Source organism: Crinia signifera, chromosome 2 (assembly GCF_055691185.1).
Source record: "Crinia signifera chromosome 2, ASM5569118v1, whole genome shotgun sequence".
NCBI classification, from domain to species: Eukaryota; Metazoa; Chordata; class Amphibia; order Anura; family Myobatrachidae; genus Crinia; species Crinia signifera.
Window position 1 is genome coordinate 173290046 of NC_139218.1, and position 18034 is coordinate 173308079.

An 18034-nucleotide genomic window follows, 5' to 3' on the forward strand; every position below is an offset into this window, starting at 1 on the left:
TGTTTTCCTTATATCTCTATTAACAGCGAGGTATTTAGAGGTGCTGCTAACCCCACAGCGCAGACAGGGTCACAACCCCCATCCTTTTATATATATATATATATATATATATATATATATATATATATATATATATATATATATATATATATATATATATACAAATGGGGCTGGCACTCCACTCTCTTGTTGAAATAGTACTTTCCCGGGTGCCCTCCTGGATGCTGTCTTGCAGACAATACAAGATGGGGGCGGCGGCACTCACAACAAAAAGAATCACAACCACTCTGGGGTTCCTTCGTAGTTCAACGTTTCAGTCTTGCGACATTTATCAAGAACTTATGTATACACAGAGATAAGTGACAGTGCACCACATATATACCTGAGAAGTGATATCGTCAGAGACTTACCCTCCTCCACGCTGGATGCCCGCCGGCTCGTTTCCGTGCTCCCTGATGATGTCAGACTGCATTAGTCATTCACAAAAAGCTCCTGATTGCTGCAGTTGCGGGTGTGTGCCGCTCGCTAGAGGGGGAGTGTCCCGCCTGTCAGCTGGGACAAACTGCCCTCCTCTGTTTGTCAACAGTGCGCCGGTCTCTTGCCTGCTGGGCTGTCAGCGGGATACGGGGATGTGTTTCTGTAACATGTTAAAACAAGTTAGTAAACAATACAAGAATATATACAAGAATATATACACTATACTAAAGACAAAAATACACTATATACAAGGTGTAGTCTACATGGTCGGAGGCACTCTGATGCAGTAAATGCTGTGTGTCAGAAGGAAGGACTCACTGATTGGTCCAGGCTTCATTGCTGCATAAAAGTGAGAACGTTGTGCTGTCAAGCTCTGTGTCAACTGATTGCCAAGCTAGAGATTGTGAAGGGAAAAAAGGCAGGGTTGCAAGTGTATGTGACTGTGTGTGACATGCTGAAATCAGAGGTGCAGGGTTGTCAGTGTGTGTGTCTGTGTGTAACATACTAGAAGTGTGCATGGACTATATATGTCATGGTAGATTGTACCTGAGATGTGCTATGGAGTGTAGTGCGAAAAAGTGCAAAAACTACGAAAAATTGGGTGTGAAAAACTGATGAAACAAAAAAGAATTTTTTGTTATGAAAGTTGTAATGTGAGCATGGCATAGGCCCTTATTCTGATCTCGGCGGTACGGCCCGCGTGCGGCCGTACCGCCGATGTTTTCACTCTGCACATGCGCAGAGGTCACTCTGCGCATGTGCAGGCGAAATCGCCGCACAAAAATTTTATACGCCGCAAAGGGGGCGTATAGGGGCGTGAGGGGCTTAATACCCTCATTTCCCTATGCATACGCCCCGCGTTTCATGGGCGTTCCCATGCAAACGCGGGGCGTATGCATGGTAATGAGGCTATGACGCCAGTGATGGGGGCGGAAAGCTGACATCGCCGGATGTCAGCTCTCCGCCCCCATACAAGCTTTCACACGGACGATTGTCCGTGTGGTCTAAGCTTGCGTGAGCTGGTGGAGCGTGCGGCCCTGCCTTCGATGGTCGTCGACCATCGAATGCAGGGGGCAGCTCCCACCATGGTGGAGGCGTACGCCCCACCATTTTCATGCGGATCGCCAGCCGTCCGCGTACGGACGGCCGTGGCGATCCGTCTTGTAGGCGGGGATTGGTTTGTGCGGCCGGAGCAACGTATGCGGCTCCGGCCGCACAGATCAGAATAAGGGCCATAGTGCTGAAAGATGTGTAAGGAGCACATGAGAGAAGAAAAGGGAGAGATGGAAGGGGAAACATGGCAAGCAAAAAAGAGGGGAAACAAGGAAAGGAAAGGAAAAGGCAATCAGGTGCACGAATGGTAATGCCTGTATGGTTAATTTAACTGATGGCATCTTGGTGCTTCCCATATCACATTAGGACCTGAATATGAGATTAGAGAAAACAGGCTAACGATAAATGTTCATTCAAGCCCTTGGGAGACACTGTGTTCATCCTGTGAATCCACTGGGCTTCTAATTGGAGCAGTTTTTTCTCTGTTACCCCCTCTTTTGTTGCTTGGTATGTGGTCAATGATTTTGTAGGACAGCGTGGCTAGAGGATGTCACTTTTCCTTAAAGTGTTTGGCAACCGGTTGGTCACATTCTTTTCCTTCGATGGCATGTCTGATTGCCATTCTGTGTTGGGCCACTCGAGTTCTGAATCTGCAGGTAGTCTTGCCTATGTAAATGAGGCTGCAGGGGCAGTGGATCGCATATACGACGTATTTGCTCAGACAGTTCAGTACATGTTTAATCGGGATCTTTTTGCCTGAGTGGGATGGTACACAAATCGTCCTGCTTCCATGTACCTGCACGTTGTGCAGCCGATGCACTTATAGCAGCCAGGTTGTCTGCTTAAGAAATGACTCTCCGAAGGTGCACTGGCTTCTGCGATGTCGTTGTGCACCAACCAGTCTTTGAGGTTTTTACCTCTTCTGTGGGCCATCATTACTCTTGATTTGAGGAGAGGTTTGATTGTAGAATCTGTGTTAATTATCGGCCATAAGCGTTTGGTAGCGTTTTTGAAATGCAGTTGCTTGCTGTGGTATACGTGGTGGGAAAGACCATTATTTTTGATTCTTTGGGGGTCTCAGCATTAGCATCCAACTTGATGTTTGTGGTCATCAGCGCTTTGTGTTTTGCTTTTTTAAGTTCGATTGGGAAGTATCCTCTGGCTAGGAAGTTAGACACACACCCCGCAGCCTATAACCCTATCCATACACACACAAGCACACCCCACAGCCTTTAACCTAACCACACACACACCCCACAGCCTATATCCCTAACTACACAAACACCCCGCAGCCTATAACCCTAACCATACACACACACACACACACACCCCACAGCCTATAACTCTTTTCCATAAACACACACCCTGCAGCCTATAGCTCTAACCATACACACACCGCACAGCCTATAACCCTAACCACACACACATTCACCCCGCAGCCTATATCCCGAACCACACACCCTGCACCTATAACCCTTTTCCATACACACACCCCACAGCCTATAACTCTTTTCCATACACACCCACCCCGCAGCCTATAGAAGCACTTATATGTAATAGGCTATATACGGCATGTGGTATTATATATAATGGGCATTACAGTGCGTGGCATACTGTGTAATGGGCATTACAGTGTGTGGCATAACATGTAATGGGAATTATGGCATGTGGTATACTATGTAATGGGTGTGTGATGTGTAATCTGCATTACGGTGTCCATGTTGTCCCTATTTTAGAATTTTTTTTTACTCCTGCCATAATCTATATAATAAATTGAAGAGTATGTGTGCGTGTGTGCGTGTCCGTCGCATTGCGGACACACCGTGGCACTCAGAGACACCAAATTCAGCAACAAGATACCTCTGGACCCGGTGGTGTGCACCTCGAAGCCGTTTTTTGGAAATTTCACTTAGAAATTTAAAAAACACCAAGTTTATTTTCCTTCATTGATGTTCTGGGAAAAAGACCGACGATCTGGGAAACCGTTGACGAAGGAACAACTCCACACCTGATTTCATTGCTGCCATTGAGTATGAATGACACATTCTAACATTATGGTGAAGGCTTTAAACAATTAGGAAATAATTGAGGATATACTTAGACCACACATAACACACACACGTACACATTGTACACGCACACACACACAGTACACCACATACGCACACATAGCACACAACACACACATTTATACATAGAACACCTCACACACTTACACATTGGACAGATACACACACACAACACACCACATGCAGTACAATACAAATCCATACACACTACAACACACACCCAAAAACAGTACAACAAACACACAGAACGCACACACTTAAACATTGCCAGGATACGCACAGCACACTGCACACACATATATACGTAGCACACCTCACATTCGCCAGATACACACAACACACACACATAACACACCACTCACAGTACAACACACACCCACATTCACTACAACACACACCCAAAAACAGTAAAACACAGAACACACACACTTAAACATTGCACAGATACACACAGCACACTACACACAAACAGATTTATACATAGCACACCTTACACACTTACACATAGGGCAGATACACACAACACACACACATAACATACCTCTAACAGCACAACACACACTCACATTCACCACACACACCCAAAAAACAGTACAACACACACAAAACACACACTTAAACATTGCACAGATACACAAAGACACAACACACACATACTGTATATACATAGCACACCTCACACACATGGACAGATATATACAATACAACACACACAACCACATACACTACAACACACACACACAAAAACAGTACAACGCACACAAACACACAGAACACATAAAAAATAATTTGCCATTTATTTAACAGTCTGTACCGGCAAATAAATACTGTACCTAATGTACCGTTTCTACTTTGTTCCCCATATCCGTCTCTCCAGTCCTCCAGCCTGTCACTGCACTTCCCAGCCAGTTGCACTGAGAAATCTTTGTCCTGGCCAATGGACCCATTGATCAATACAAAGTGGGTACACTGCACTCACCCTGTTAGTCAGTTGGATATCAGGCACTGCTCTGCCTTAAGGGTTTCCCAGACTCTATTGGTTCATAGATAATGTTTGGTCGATGTGCATGAGCGCTGCATGCATTTCTTTGAATGTTATGAGTGTGAGAAGATGAAGAATCAGACTGAGATGAAGATTTGTCACGTTATAGTGTACAATTTACTCAATAAATCATGAAAAAAATATGTGTACATAGAAGTACAATCAAGAAATGAAAGTAGGATAAAAAAAAAGTTCTGATTCAAACTGATAATTGTTTGGATGGGGTGGATTGTGAAACAAATCTATAGGTGGGGGTATGGATTTTGTGGGCATAATTGGTGTTTGTTACACCTACAGGGGGCCCTCAATTGATGGGATTTTCACTTACATTTTTTTTCACGATTTATTGAGTAAATTGTACACTTTGTAACATGGCAATTCTTTTTCTCAGTCTTATTCTTCAACTTCTTACACTCAAACCTTATCAATGCACCCATTGATGATTGTGATGGCTGGATCAGTGTATTGGCCCGGCGGGTGTAGGGAAGAATTTGGCCCATTGCACCCATTCCCAGTTGTGCATTACAGTGGTGCGGGTAGCGTGCATCGCGTCATGACATCATGTGGCCAGGCCCACGGACCTGCTCCCACACTCAGGGGCTGCCCCACTGTTTGGTAGAGATGCACGGTGCATGTGCTTTACAGATCCCCAGACCTCAGAGACTGCTGCAGGCAGGTTCGGTGAGGAGAGTGGCAGTGGCAGGGAGCAGTGAATTTTTAAATAATTATGGTGCTGTAAGTAACGCCCACCCGGTCCCCACGAACTCAGCGCCTGTAATTACACACCCTTGAAACTGTACCATTGAAAGTATAGAAATGGAGGTGTGGCCACGTCCCTTTCTGATTTTGTACCGATTTCTGACCCTCAGATGTTGGAGGATATGTCATACAGTAGGTGCTAAATCTCAGGAGTGGATGTGGAATTCATCAACACATACAAGTTATCAACTCAGGAGCGTTGTGTTTCAAACAACAACACCACACCTGATTTCATTGCCGTCATTGAGTATCAATGCAAACACATTCTAACATTATGGTGGAATCTATAACAAATTACAATCTTAGGTCTTTGGCACAGCATACTGTAAGATGACATTTTTCAGCAATTTTGGAAATAAAAAAACCCCAAGGTTTTCCCAGGCAACGCCGGGCGGGTCAGCTACTGAGTAATAAGCATAATGTGTAATGGGCATCAAGGTGTGTGGCATAACATGTAATGGGCATTATACAGTAGCATGTGGTATATTATGGCATGTTGTATACTATGTAATGGGTGTGTGACGTGTAATCGGCATTATGTTGAAAAAAAATGTACGGCGCGCACTGTCCATATTGACCCTCCTTTACAAAAAACTTGTTGAGTCCTGGCATAACATTTAATGTTCGTTGCAGTGTATGGCATAACATGTAATAGGCATCACGGTGTGTGGCATAACGTGTAATGGGCATTACTGTGTGTGATGTAACATGTAACTGGCATTATGGTATGCAAAATCAAGAATGAAATTGAAGCAAAGGTTAAAAAAAATCAACATAAGGCGGTTCAAAGGGCGGGGCTGGGGGCAGGTCAGTGGGTGGGCTGTGGGTGTATCAAGGGGTGGGCCACTGTCCGGGAATCTCTCAACGCAAAGGTGGTAACCCTACATACAGGCATTGCCATCCGTGCCCCTGATTGCCTTTTCCTTTCCTTGTTTCCCCTCTTTTTTCTCCTTTTTGCTTGCCTTTTTTCCCCTTCCATCTCTGGAATCTGGGGTGCTTGATTACTGGGACTGAGGATGATGGATATGCACTGAAGATGGCTTGAAGATGATAAAGGACGATGATGCAAACTTGGGTAGTTGTATCCAGAAAGAAGAATGGGAATGAGGACAAGATAATTGGATCCAATATTTGAAGAACTGAAAGACTGTGAATGACTGGAGCTGGACCTGGAAGTTAGACCGGGACCAGGAGGTACTTATGGAATCCAGAAGGTACCAGTTAGACCGGACCAGGAAGAAAGGACTGGGTTTAGGCTAAGCAGGCTGCAATGGACAACAGACTGGCTGAGCTGAGAGAAAGCTACAGGCATTAGAATGGCCTGAAGTCTTCCCAGAGGAACTGCACTGTTCTGAAGACGTTTTGCACTGACCCTGATTAGCCTAGACAGATCCCCTATATACCTAGAGGGTTGCTGCCGTTGGCTGACAGGGCAGGGAAACAGGAAAGACTCTGACCTGGCTCAATCACCCTTTTACCCATAACTAAAATGGTGGTGCCAGCCTCCCAGTGCCGCCTAGTGTCAGTCTGTCTCCATGCAGCCTGACCCAGCACCTCACGCTGCCTCTCATGCCCGCACCCCTGTCGCTCCCTGCCTGCCACCTGGGACCAGATGGACACATGACAGCCGGTGGCAGGCAGGGATGGGTGAATAGCGTGTCCACCCTGTACTGCCACGGCTGCACGTGACAGATACTGCTGATACATTTTTAGAATGTTTTGAAAACAAAAGAAAAAGAAAACAGGTAAATTCACAAGATGTACAGTTAGGACAAATAAAAGAAGTAAAGTCAGAAAGCCTAAATCTTACTGTGCGGTTTAGGCCTCATAGGAATCCAACTAACTAGAGACTCACTTCTAGCATTATGCTTCTCCCTTTTAAAATGAGCTGCCAGCAGCATCTCTTGCTGGGAAATAAAATTTGAGTAGCACCCACTCTTCACGCTGAGCAAGACATTCCTTTGATCACTAGTCAGACATTATTTTTGGAAGATTCTTGATCCCCTCATCACCCCAAATAGGTTTTATGTCAGGAAGGCACTTTGATAGCCATTTTATGTCTCTGGCCAGAGCAAGGCCTCCGTCACTGTAATAGCAAGATCACACCTTGTCAAAGTGTACACCATGCAGACAGAGATTTGAAACTAGTAAAACTGACACTGATAACATACTGTTTGTACTTTGCGAACACTTATAATAATAATTTCCATAGGATCATGATTAGCTCCGATCAGCCATCCACAGAGCTCCATAACCCCCGGCCTCCGGAGCACAGTGGCTGTGGTGGAGGAGGAGAGGGGGAATGCATAGGAGGGGAGCGCAGGGAGGTGGGCTGGGAAGCAAGCATCGAAGTGCCGTGCGGAGAGGAGAAGGCTTGGAAGTGAGGAGTGCCGAGTGCAGGACACAGTGACACCTGGCTGGAGGCTGGCAGCACTGCAGCCCCCGGCAGCACCATCCTACACCCCCGGAAGCACCATTGATCACCTTCAGTGGAGGGACCGGCACAGGTCAGGTCAGGACGTGGTGAAAGGAACCAGCACACTCGGCAAACCCCCCCCCCACACACCCTCCCCCTTGCCAGGACAGATGGTGCATTGGCCACCTGGCCCGAGCATGACACCCAGAGGCCGGTAGGATCCCCCCTGGCCATGCATGGGATTTCCAGCCTGCAGGTGCCCCAGTGTTCCCTGTGTGATAACTGTACTGCCCCTGCTTGTATTATTACCTACCTGGCTACTGCAATGACCAATGGCGCAGCTGATGGCTGCCTAGGTGCTGTGCAGCTTAGAGGGTATGTGTTTCCTGTGTCTATATTCTCCAGGGTACATCTAGCGTATACCCAGGGTCATAGTGAGGGTGGAGCCTGGCAGAGCCGGGAGCTCAGGGCACCGAAAGATCACAGGGTGCTGGAGCCGTGCACCACAAACTCTGCCACTGGCTCACCCGCTCCCTGCTGTGCCTGGCAGTCCACCGCTATTTTCAATTGAAGTTCCCCACTGGACCGTTAGCCAACAGGCGCTCGTGGTTCAGCAGCCAATCAGAAGCAGCATTGGTGGCTGCTGGACTGCGAGCGCCTATTGGCTAGCGGTCCAGCGGGAGACTTGAATTGAAAATAGCAGCAGGCGGGCAGGGGAGCGGGCTGCAGCAGGATTCAGTCCCCTTGGCAACAAGCTATTTTGGTCCCCCTCGGCAACGAGCTATTTTGGTCCCCCTTGGCAACAAGACAATTTCAGTCCCCCTTGGCATCAAGCATAAAGCCCCTTGTCATTGAGCATGAAGTTCCTAGCAATGAGCATGTAGGTAAGTGGCAATTATGTGTCAAATGTGTAATGGGCATTATGGTTTGTTATATTGTATGTAATAGGCATTACGGTTTGTTATATAGTATGTAATGGGCATCATGTGTAGCCTTATGTGTAATTGGCATTATGGCATGTGGCTTTATGTGTAATGGGTATTATAAAGTTCGCTAAAATGTGCAATGTTAGACCACACATCCCTTTTGCTGCGCAAGAGCCCCGCCTACTACAAATCATTTGGGGCACGAAACATGCCCTCGCTCCAGGTGCCACCGTGGCACCTAGCTTACACCACTGCATATACCTGTATGTGTTTGTATATCTGTCACTGTTTAATTGTACCTAACTGGCTGTTGCACAGCAATCCAAATCAAATTCCTAGTACACTGTACGCAAGTATACATGGCCAATAAAGTTGATTCTGATTACATTTTATGTAGAAAATGCACAATGTGCACACAGCACAGACGAGTGACTTTAGGGAGTCATGGTAACCCATTGCAATGCCACATGCCTCTTGTTTATCTCTTGTGCTTTTGTTATGCTGGGCAAATATTTTATCTGACAACCTGACACCCAGCAGTTATTGTGGACATCAGGGGCGGATTGGGGACTAAAACTGGCCCTGGAAATTTTCTGGAAGTGGCCTCATGTAGGTAGGGAAAAAAAATCAATAATGGGTGGAGCCAACATAACAGTAGGTGACATACATCACTATACTTAGAGATGTTGGTGACCGGCAATACTAAAGCATCAATAGTGTCTACAGATTATACAGCACACATAGCAGCGCCCCTTGACGGATCTTGACGGGGCCACACAGGGGGGCTTTGGTGAATTTATGTACACAGAGGAGAAGAGGCAGCCGAGACCACAGGGACTCTCTATGCAGTCAGAGGTGGTGGGGGCATGGGCTGCCACCTGCCACTGAGGCTGAGCTATCAAATATGTAATAAGGGGCCTGTCAGAATTGTGTTAGACACGACCTGCATCTTTAGGCCTCACTATCCACTTCCCAGTGAAATTAATGGCCAATCCGCCCCTGGTGGACATACACGGTGACATTTTTCACATGTGTATGGGGCACTACGGGAGTGATTCTAAATAAATTGGTCCCCTGCACATATTTGAATGGGATTTTTAGCAATTGCGCATGCACAGTAATTTATACGCATGTGCAGCTGGGGAATATATTATTCGCCGGATGCTCGCACACAACAGTGGGGGCCAGTGTGGTGGTGGGCCAGCTTATTCGCCCATGGGATGCCTAGCCAGGGGTGGGCAGCTGACGCCACCTGCCCACTCACTTCCCGCACAGGACGCCCGCAGATCTAAGACACCACAGAAGTCTCTCAGATCTGTGAGTGCGCTGGAAATCATTCGATGGTTGCCAACCATCGAATGATTTCTCCACCCCAACCCAAAGCTGTGAATGTATGTTTGTACAAAACATCCATTGGCAGCCATGTGGGGGGCCACGGCATCCGGGAGGGGGGCTGCCATGCGGCATCTGGTTGACTCGCAAGGCTGCAAAATTCACAGCCTTGCGAGGCAACCAGAATAACCTCTTACATCTATGTTCCTCCCCTAGTGGAGGGGAAATTGACCTGTGTGTTATGTCAACACTAAGCAGCCCAGCCACACCAACTCAGGGGGCACCGCACTCCCAAACCCACCCCTTAAATAATTACAAATATGTCTGGGTCAGCATTAGAAGGGATTGTTGACTCCAGTGTGCCATTAGAGAAGCTAGAAGAATATCCAGGTATGCTGGCTCTTAGATGCTGTAGAATCCATTATCATGTGGCCTTGCACTGGGCTATTAGTCCCATACATATTTGTCATTGTTTAAGGGGTGTGTTTGTGAGTTAGGTACCCCCTGTGTTGGTGTGGCTGGGATGCTTCAGGTTGGCACACCCTAACACCTTATTAACACTTATGTTTTTCCCTATCACATTGTATATATTTTTGCATTATTTTAATCACACTTCTCATGTACATAGCACTTATGTGCTTCTTATTTACCCTTACTAATTTTCACTTGTGTGCTGCCCTGCAGTGGCTGACATGATGGGGTCCCGCTCCCCTGACCCATACCTAGTATTAGGGATCCCCAGTGACACAGAGACACCTTGTCGTAAGGCCTGGGGGCTTAGTCCTATATTTACTGATGTATGCAAACAATATGTCTGTATTATCTGATATTATTATTTAGTGTTATTTCTCACTCAGTGTGCAAAATTATATTCTAAAGATTGCCTGCATGCATAAATGCATAAAAATATAGGTGGAGGGGCAGGGACTGTGTGTGAAACACTCACAAACCATTTAGTCAGGAGCTGGGCATGAGCACGATTGCATTGCAGTGCTTACCATTATCTGGACATGCTGTTAGCTACCAGGGATAAGTTTTAGAATGCTTCATATTTCAGAGCTTTGTAATTCCTTCAGATAAACAGCCACATAGATTTCTACAGGGACTGCTTTTGCGATCAAAACTGTGGAATAACAGCAGATACCTGATATTATTAAACCTCTGAGATCTGGAAAAGCCCAATATAATCAAGCTTGCACATACTATATTTCTCCATGTATTGCTGTGGTTTTTGTCAGGGGGTATATCAGCAGAAGCATTGTCAGTAATTCCTTCTGGATTAAACTGATTGCTACATCCTAGGGTTGTAATATGAATTTTATAGGCATAAATTTTAGGTTGGACTTATTTTTATGACATTTCCCAGAATTTTTTTTATATTTTTCATCCTCTAGTATTCATATATTTAAATTCAAAACTGCTATAAAAATAAACAAAAGCATTGTAATTGAGGTCTAATTTTGGGTTGAATTAATCTTTTATATCTACTGTGATCTGACAAAAAATTTGGACAAGATTGATGGGACTAGTTACATCACGTCTGGGATTATCATTCATCGGCTCTTTTACATATATTAACACAGCACAGTTTTATTAATTTCAGCCTCTCATAAATTCCTAGAAACAAAAGTATCTGATTAGCAACTATAGCAAATAAAGTCAGTGCCAGATTAAGGTCTAAATGGGCCTGGAGCTGAAAATGATCAAGGGCCTATTATGTGCAATAATAGGGGTTGTGGCCATCACCTAATCATTTTGGTAACTGGCAGCCATCAGAACTAGGTGGGGGTCGGAATTAGCGGGTCCCATGTTATCCTATAGGGAAAACGTTCCAGTTTCCCGGCGGTATCTCCGGTTCCCTGGGGGCTAGCGACACGGGAGAGTGGGTCTGGAGCTGTAGCTCCATCAGGCCCATTGTAAATCCGGCCCTGAATAAAGTAAGCAGGCATAATCACTAATTAAGATTTTTTATAGTTAACAATATGTTGAAACAGAATATTTGAGATTGTGACTTTCAACTTATTATTGAAACCACATTTATTTAAAAAATTTTACAAAGATGTTGTCAAATATATATACAACTAGTGCAACAGTATATTCTGGCTATACCAGTGCCTCAGGACACTTGCAGGGGTGCCATGGGTTGGGGGTCTAGGACCACTTCAAATTATTTATGATCAATTATTTATGGACAAAAACAGTGCTGGTGGCTGCCAGTCATAAAATGTGTGTACAATCAGAAGCAAATCCTGCCCTTTAACACATAACTGAACCTAAGAAGCACAAATAAACACAATCTACATAATTTTATATATATATTTTTGGGGGGCCTATGGGTGCCGTGGAAAAATTCTGATACTCTGGGGTGCCGTGATTCAAAAAAGATTGGGCTAGACACAAGTGTTGAAAATAATAATAATACAATGACTGAAAGAAATTTCAGATAAAAATGTTCTTAACAAATATAACCTAGGGAGACAAATAATTATGTAGCCATAATACCTGTTTTTTTATTTGATATTTAAGAGGTTTTTTTTTTCATCATTACTGCATAAATCTATTTTGATTCCATAATATAAATATTAAATGAGAAAAATACCCCAAAAAATGTATAGTGTTATTTGTATGTTACATTAAGTTCTTCTTGTATATTATGTTGCCTCCTTTTTTTTCTAAACTAGGGACGCAAATACACAGGAGATATTGCAACAATTTATTCAATTAATGTTACCAATGTTAAGAATGGAGTAGCATCATGGTGCCAGCCATGTGCAATGGGCACAGATTCTCAGTGTGTCTCCTGCCCTCCTGGACACTACATTGACAAGAAAACAAGCAGGTGCACTTCCTGCCCAGTGAATACTTACCTTCAATCACAGTTACCATTTGATGTAGAAAATTGTACTCCATGTGGCCTAGGAACAAAGAGCAACTATGTAAGTACAGTGGAATGTAACTTATTAACGTTTGATAAGTAATACATAAATTATATATTTTTTGCTTTTGTGTTAAGGGGCCCAGATGCTAGATCACTCAGAACAGACAGCAAGATTGCTTAGCACACAGTGATGTGTCAGCACTGTGTGCTAAGTGATCTGTCAGGGCGAGTGTTCTCCGGTGAGAACACTGCCTCTAAATCGCTAAATGTGAAGGCCTCATTAGACAAAGGGGATTCCATAGATAATGTCTGCATTACATCTGAGTCACATAGATATCTCCTCATAAATGTTTAGCATTTTTTTTCCATACAGTGCATGCACAGAAACTAGTTTGTTTTTTTGCATACCTACAATCAACTCTTTCGGTGGACCACTCTGAGCTAGGCGGACCTCTGCTGGATCTCATTTTGTGTGAATAATAATATCATAATAACATTGTATGAATAATAATATAATAATAATAATAATATGCAAGATGCACACAAAAATTCAATACATAATTTATCAGGCGTTTGTAGTTCAGATGTATCAGTTTTTCCCTCTAACAGCGTTAGATGTTATACCATGTGCAGGAATAGAGGAGAATCGTATATAGTGAAGTACTGTACAGTAGTTTTTAATCACATTCACAAAAATTCACATTAAAAACACATAATAGCTGGTACGTATTGCATATAAATCCAGCCACTCATAAAAACACATGTAAAGAAACATAAAAAAACTATCATGTATTGCACATGTATAGCAAGACAGTAGAAGTAATCCCATATGGTCGCACTTTAAGCATTACCAGAGCAGGTGGAACTGTCGTGGCAGTTCTGTTTGTGCATGTGATTTGTCCCGGGGGAAATCACCCAACCAGGCTTCCCAATACTCAGGCACTCTCCGTGTCGACTTTTTCAGGGGCTCCATTTAGCTGACCAACGCAAATTAACTCTTCCTGAGTCTTCATCAAGGTCCAATGGCCCTTATTCTGGTTGATAAGGACGAGTCCACCAGACACCAGCCTGCAAATGCCTGGTCCCCCCCTCGCACACCATGCTTGTTCGCAAGGGCTGCGAATGGATGTTTAACATAAATATCCATTATCAGGCCAGGAGGAACACCCACATAATTTGATGGTCACCGACCATCAAATGATGTGAAAGGCACACGCACATCTAAGGTTTCTCTCAGGTTACATTCAGGAGAAAGTGGGTATGCAGCTGTCACCGGGTGATTACCATGGGAATGTCCATGAAATGCTGGACATTCCCATAGGCGTGCCTATTGCTGTGATGCCATTCACATTATGCTGTATACTGTAGGATACAGGCCCTGACATCTGATCTTTTCACAGACTGCTATGGCCTAGTGGATATGGTAAGCAACTTGCAATGCGTCGGTCTTGGGTTTGATCGATCCCAAGCAGGCACACAATTCTATTGTTTATTTTTTAATGTATTTATTTTTTTATTTTTTTATTCAATAAATTGATTTGATGTGTCACTTATTCCCATTATAGGAACAAAAAAATCTCTTCTACAGTATGCAATGCCACAGTATGCTGAGGGTTTTCACACTGTATTGTTCCTGGTGGTCATGGCAGCTTCATACTATAGTTTGCAACTCAAAGCAGGCTTCACGATCACTCATAAGCATTGATTCCCACTGAGCTCATTTTATGCCTGTATCAAAGCACCTCCCCCAGCCACACTGCCGCTTGTTCATGCTATTGAGTCCTGTTACCTAGTGATTTTGTCTTGACTCTATGTACTAAGTTCAGGATTTTATTTGCAAAAGTTATTCTCTGAAAGTATTCCACGTTTCACTTAGGGTAAACTGTAGCAGTTTTTTCCCAAAGTAAAATAGTGTATTTACTTTTTTCCAGCTTGTGCCTCCAAAGCTCTTTGTGCCCACATTTTACAGTATTTTATTTATTTACTAACAGTAATGCTACTTCCGTTTACCACCATGTAGGTGGTGGCGGAAGAGTTGCACTACCTCTCCAGGACCACTTTAAGCCCTGAACCCACTTGCAATTTACCTTGAGCAACAAGCATATGGGCATGAACATGGGTGGTAAAGTGGGCACAAGATTTAGTCATTTTGAATAAGTGGCCAAATCCATTTTTTAATGCAGAATGCAATTTAAATTGGTGTAAGTTGTACTTTCGTCTCAGGCCCATGTCCTCAGGTTCTAAATCTCAACGGGTAGGCTTGGTAATTTTGTTACTTCAGGGGGACCCCCAAACATGGGCGTTTGGTCTCCAGTCTGATAGTCCAGACTTACATTCTGTAGACAATTTTCTTTTAGTTCTTTTGTGTTGTTATAGAATGACCCAGACATGGAGGCTTCGGATGAGGGTCATTTACGTGGTAAAGACCCAGTTTAAACTTTTTGTAAAGATCCCGCTGATGGTCTACTGACTGTGGCTGTAATGACCCTGCTTTAAGGAGTCAGTTCTGGTTCTGGCTGTCTTATTTAATCAAGGACAGTCTCATCCAGTATCCCATTCCCGGGACACTGGATAAACTTATGGAGCTGGCCATCAAGATCAATAGACGGCACAGAGAACGGAGGTCTGAAAGATTTTTATTACAGGTTGGAGGCTGGTTACAAGACCCTTTCTCCAAGCTGTAAAGATCCCGGCGCTTGTATGGTCTAGAAAAATAGGTCTGAAAGAGGCTACAATTTCCGGCCTACTGCTTGTGTTCTTGCGAAGAAGTGGAGGAACCCATGCAACTTGGGGCATTCAGAATCTCCTCTGAAAAGCGAGCTTGTAGGATTAGTTCTGGCCTTTGTCCTTATTGTAGCGGCAAGGGTCATGTTCTCCATAACTGTCCCAATAAACCGCTAAAAGCTCGGGCCAAGTGAACTGTGAGAGGGTTCACTTGGTTCTACAGCTTTTTTCCTCTCACAACTCATTATTGGTCCCAGTTAATATTTTTTTTAATGAGAATAAGTTTTATTGTCAGGCTTTTATTGATAGTGGAGTGGCTGGAAATTTTCTGGACGCCTCACTTGAAAGTTTGCTTGGCATACCCCAGTGTAATCTTGAGAGATGCATTATTATTTGGGGTCTACATGGAAGTTCTCTTTCTAATGGATTGATGTCTCACCGATCTCCTCATATACAGTTGAAAGTGTGTCCATTTCTTTCTTCTTAACCACTTGTCTCACCATTTCTTTGGTTCTAGGCCATCCCTGGTAAGTTGACCATAATGCTTATATTGATTGGAAATCGGGTGAGATTTCCCACTGTACTGGGCGTTGTTTCAGTTCTTCGGTATTACTTGCCACTGTCTCTTTGGGGGAAATTCCTACTTATTATGCAGCTGTCTCCAACAGTAAGGCAGACAGTCTCCCCCCACACCGCCCGTATGACTGCGCCATTGAGTTGGTCTCTGGCGCTTAGCTGCCCAAGGGCAGACTTTATTCCCTCTCTGCTCCTGAGACCAAGGCCATGGATGAGTATGTTCAAGAAAGTCTTATAAAAGCTTTATCAGACCATCCAGATCACCTTTGTGTGTAGGGGTTTTTTTTGTAGCCAAAAAGGACAGTGCCCTTAGGCCTTGAATTGATTATAGAGTCCTTAATAAGATCACCATTAAAAAGACCTACGCGCTACCCCTAATTTCTGTTCTTTTTGATCAAGTGTGCTCTGCTACTATTTTTTCTAATATCGATCTGAGAGGTGAATATACTGTAACCTCATTCGTATCAAATTTGCAGATGAATGGAAGATGGATTATATCACTCAGTCTAGCCTTTATGAGTACTTGGTAATGCTGTTCAGTCTTTCTCATGCCCCAGCCCCACTTCAGGATTTGATCAACCAGGTCCTGTTAGATTTTTTTAGGGAAATTTGTTGTTGTCTATTTAGATTATATTAAGATTTTTTTTCAAGGTCCCAGGTTCTTCAGAAATTGAGGTAGCTCAGGTGTCCTTCTTAGGATATATTATTCCTCCTAAGGGGTTCGGTACTTGTGTATTTTGGCGGCGCCCATCGCATCGCATACCATAACGCATGCGATGGTATGCGATGCGACGCGATTTCGTGCGATACTGTACGATGGCATACAATTTTCAAATTGTATGCCATTGTACATGGCATACAATGCCATGCGATGCGATGCGATTAAACATTGTATAAGCACCCTAATGGGTGCTTATACAATGTTTAGCACCCTAATGGGTGCTTACAATGTTAAATGCACCCCCACGCCACCCCCCCACTATAAACGTGAACCCGAAGCGTGGCGAGCGCAGCGAGCCCGCGAGGGGCGGCGGTACGCGTCCTACGACCTTTTCATACCCCCACTATCCACATCGGCGTGGAGTTGAGAATAGAATAGTGTGGCGAGCGCAGCGAGCCACTGAGCTCGAAGCGTGGCGAGCGGACGCGGATACCTTCACAGGTAAACGCGTCCCTTCGCGGGCTTCACAGGTATCCGCTGCGCTCGCCACGCTTCGGGCTCGGTGGTTCGCTGCGCTCGCCACACTATTCTATTCTCAACTCCACGCCGACGTGGATAGTGGGGGTATGAAAAGGTCGTAGGATGCGTACCGCCGCCCCTCGCGGGCTCGCTGCGTTCGCCGCGCTTCGGGTTTACGTTTATAGTGGGGGGGTGGCGTGGGGGTGCATTTAACATTGTAAGCACCCATTAGGGTGCTCAAAAGCACCCTTTAGGGTGCTTATGCGATTTTTCATCGCATAGGGGGTAAAAATCATGGCATGCGATGCGATGCGTTCATCGTGCGATGTACATCGGGGGCGCCGCTATAATACACAAGTACCGGGGTTTTATGTGGAGCCCATGGTCACAACCCCTCATCGCCATCCCACACCCACCGCCCGCACTGCTCGGTGTCCATGCCCACTTGAAAAAGTGGCTGCACATGCGCATAAACGCTTATGCACATGCGAAGTCTCTAAACATCGCTCCCCTGTGCTAATGCTCAGAGGAGAGTGTCAACCTGAATAAGGTCCTTACAATACAGTGATGTTCAAATACTGTATTCTAGGGGGTATTCAGTG

General features: G+C 44.7%; 1 protein-coding gene across 1 annotated transcript in view; it reads left to right on the forward strand.

Moving 5' to 3' along the window:
- ELAPOR1 (endosome-lysosome associated apoptosis and autophagy regulator 1) overlaps positions 1-18034 on the forward strand; it is a 514464-nt gene that overhangs the window by 403293 nt on the left and 93137 nt on the right. The window contains exon 14 of the mRNA XM_083173204.1: positions 12756-13010. Within this exon, the coding sequence (XP_083029330.1) occupies positions 12756-13010 (255 nt within the window). The remainder of the gene's footprint in view (positions 1-12755; positions 13011-18034) is intronic.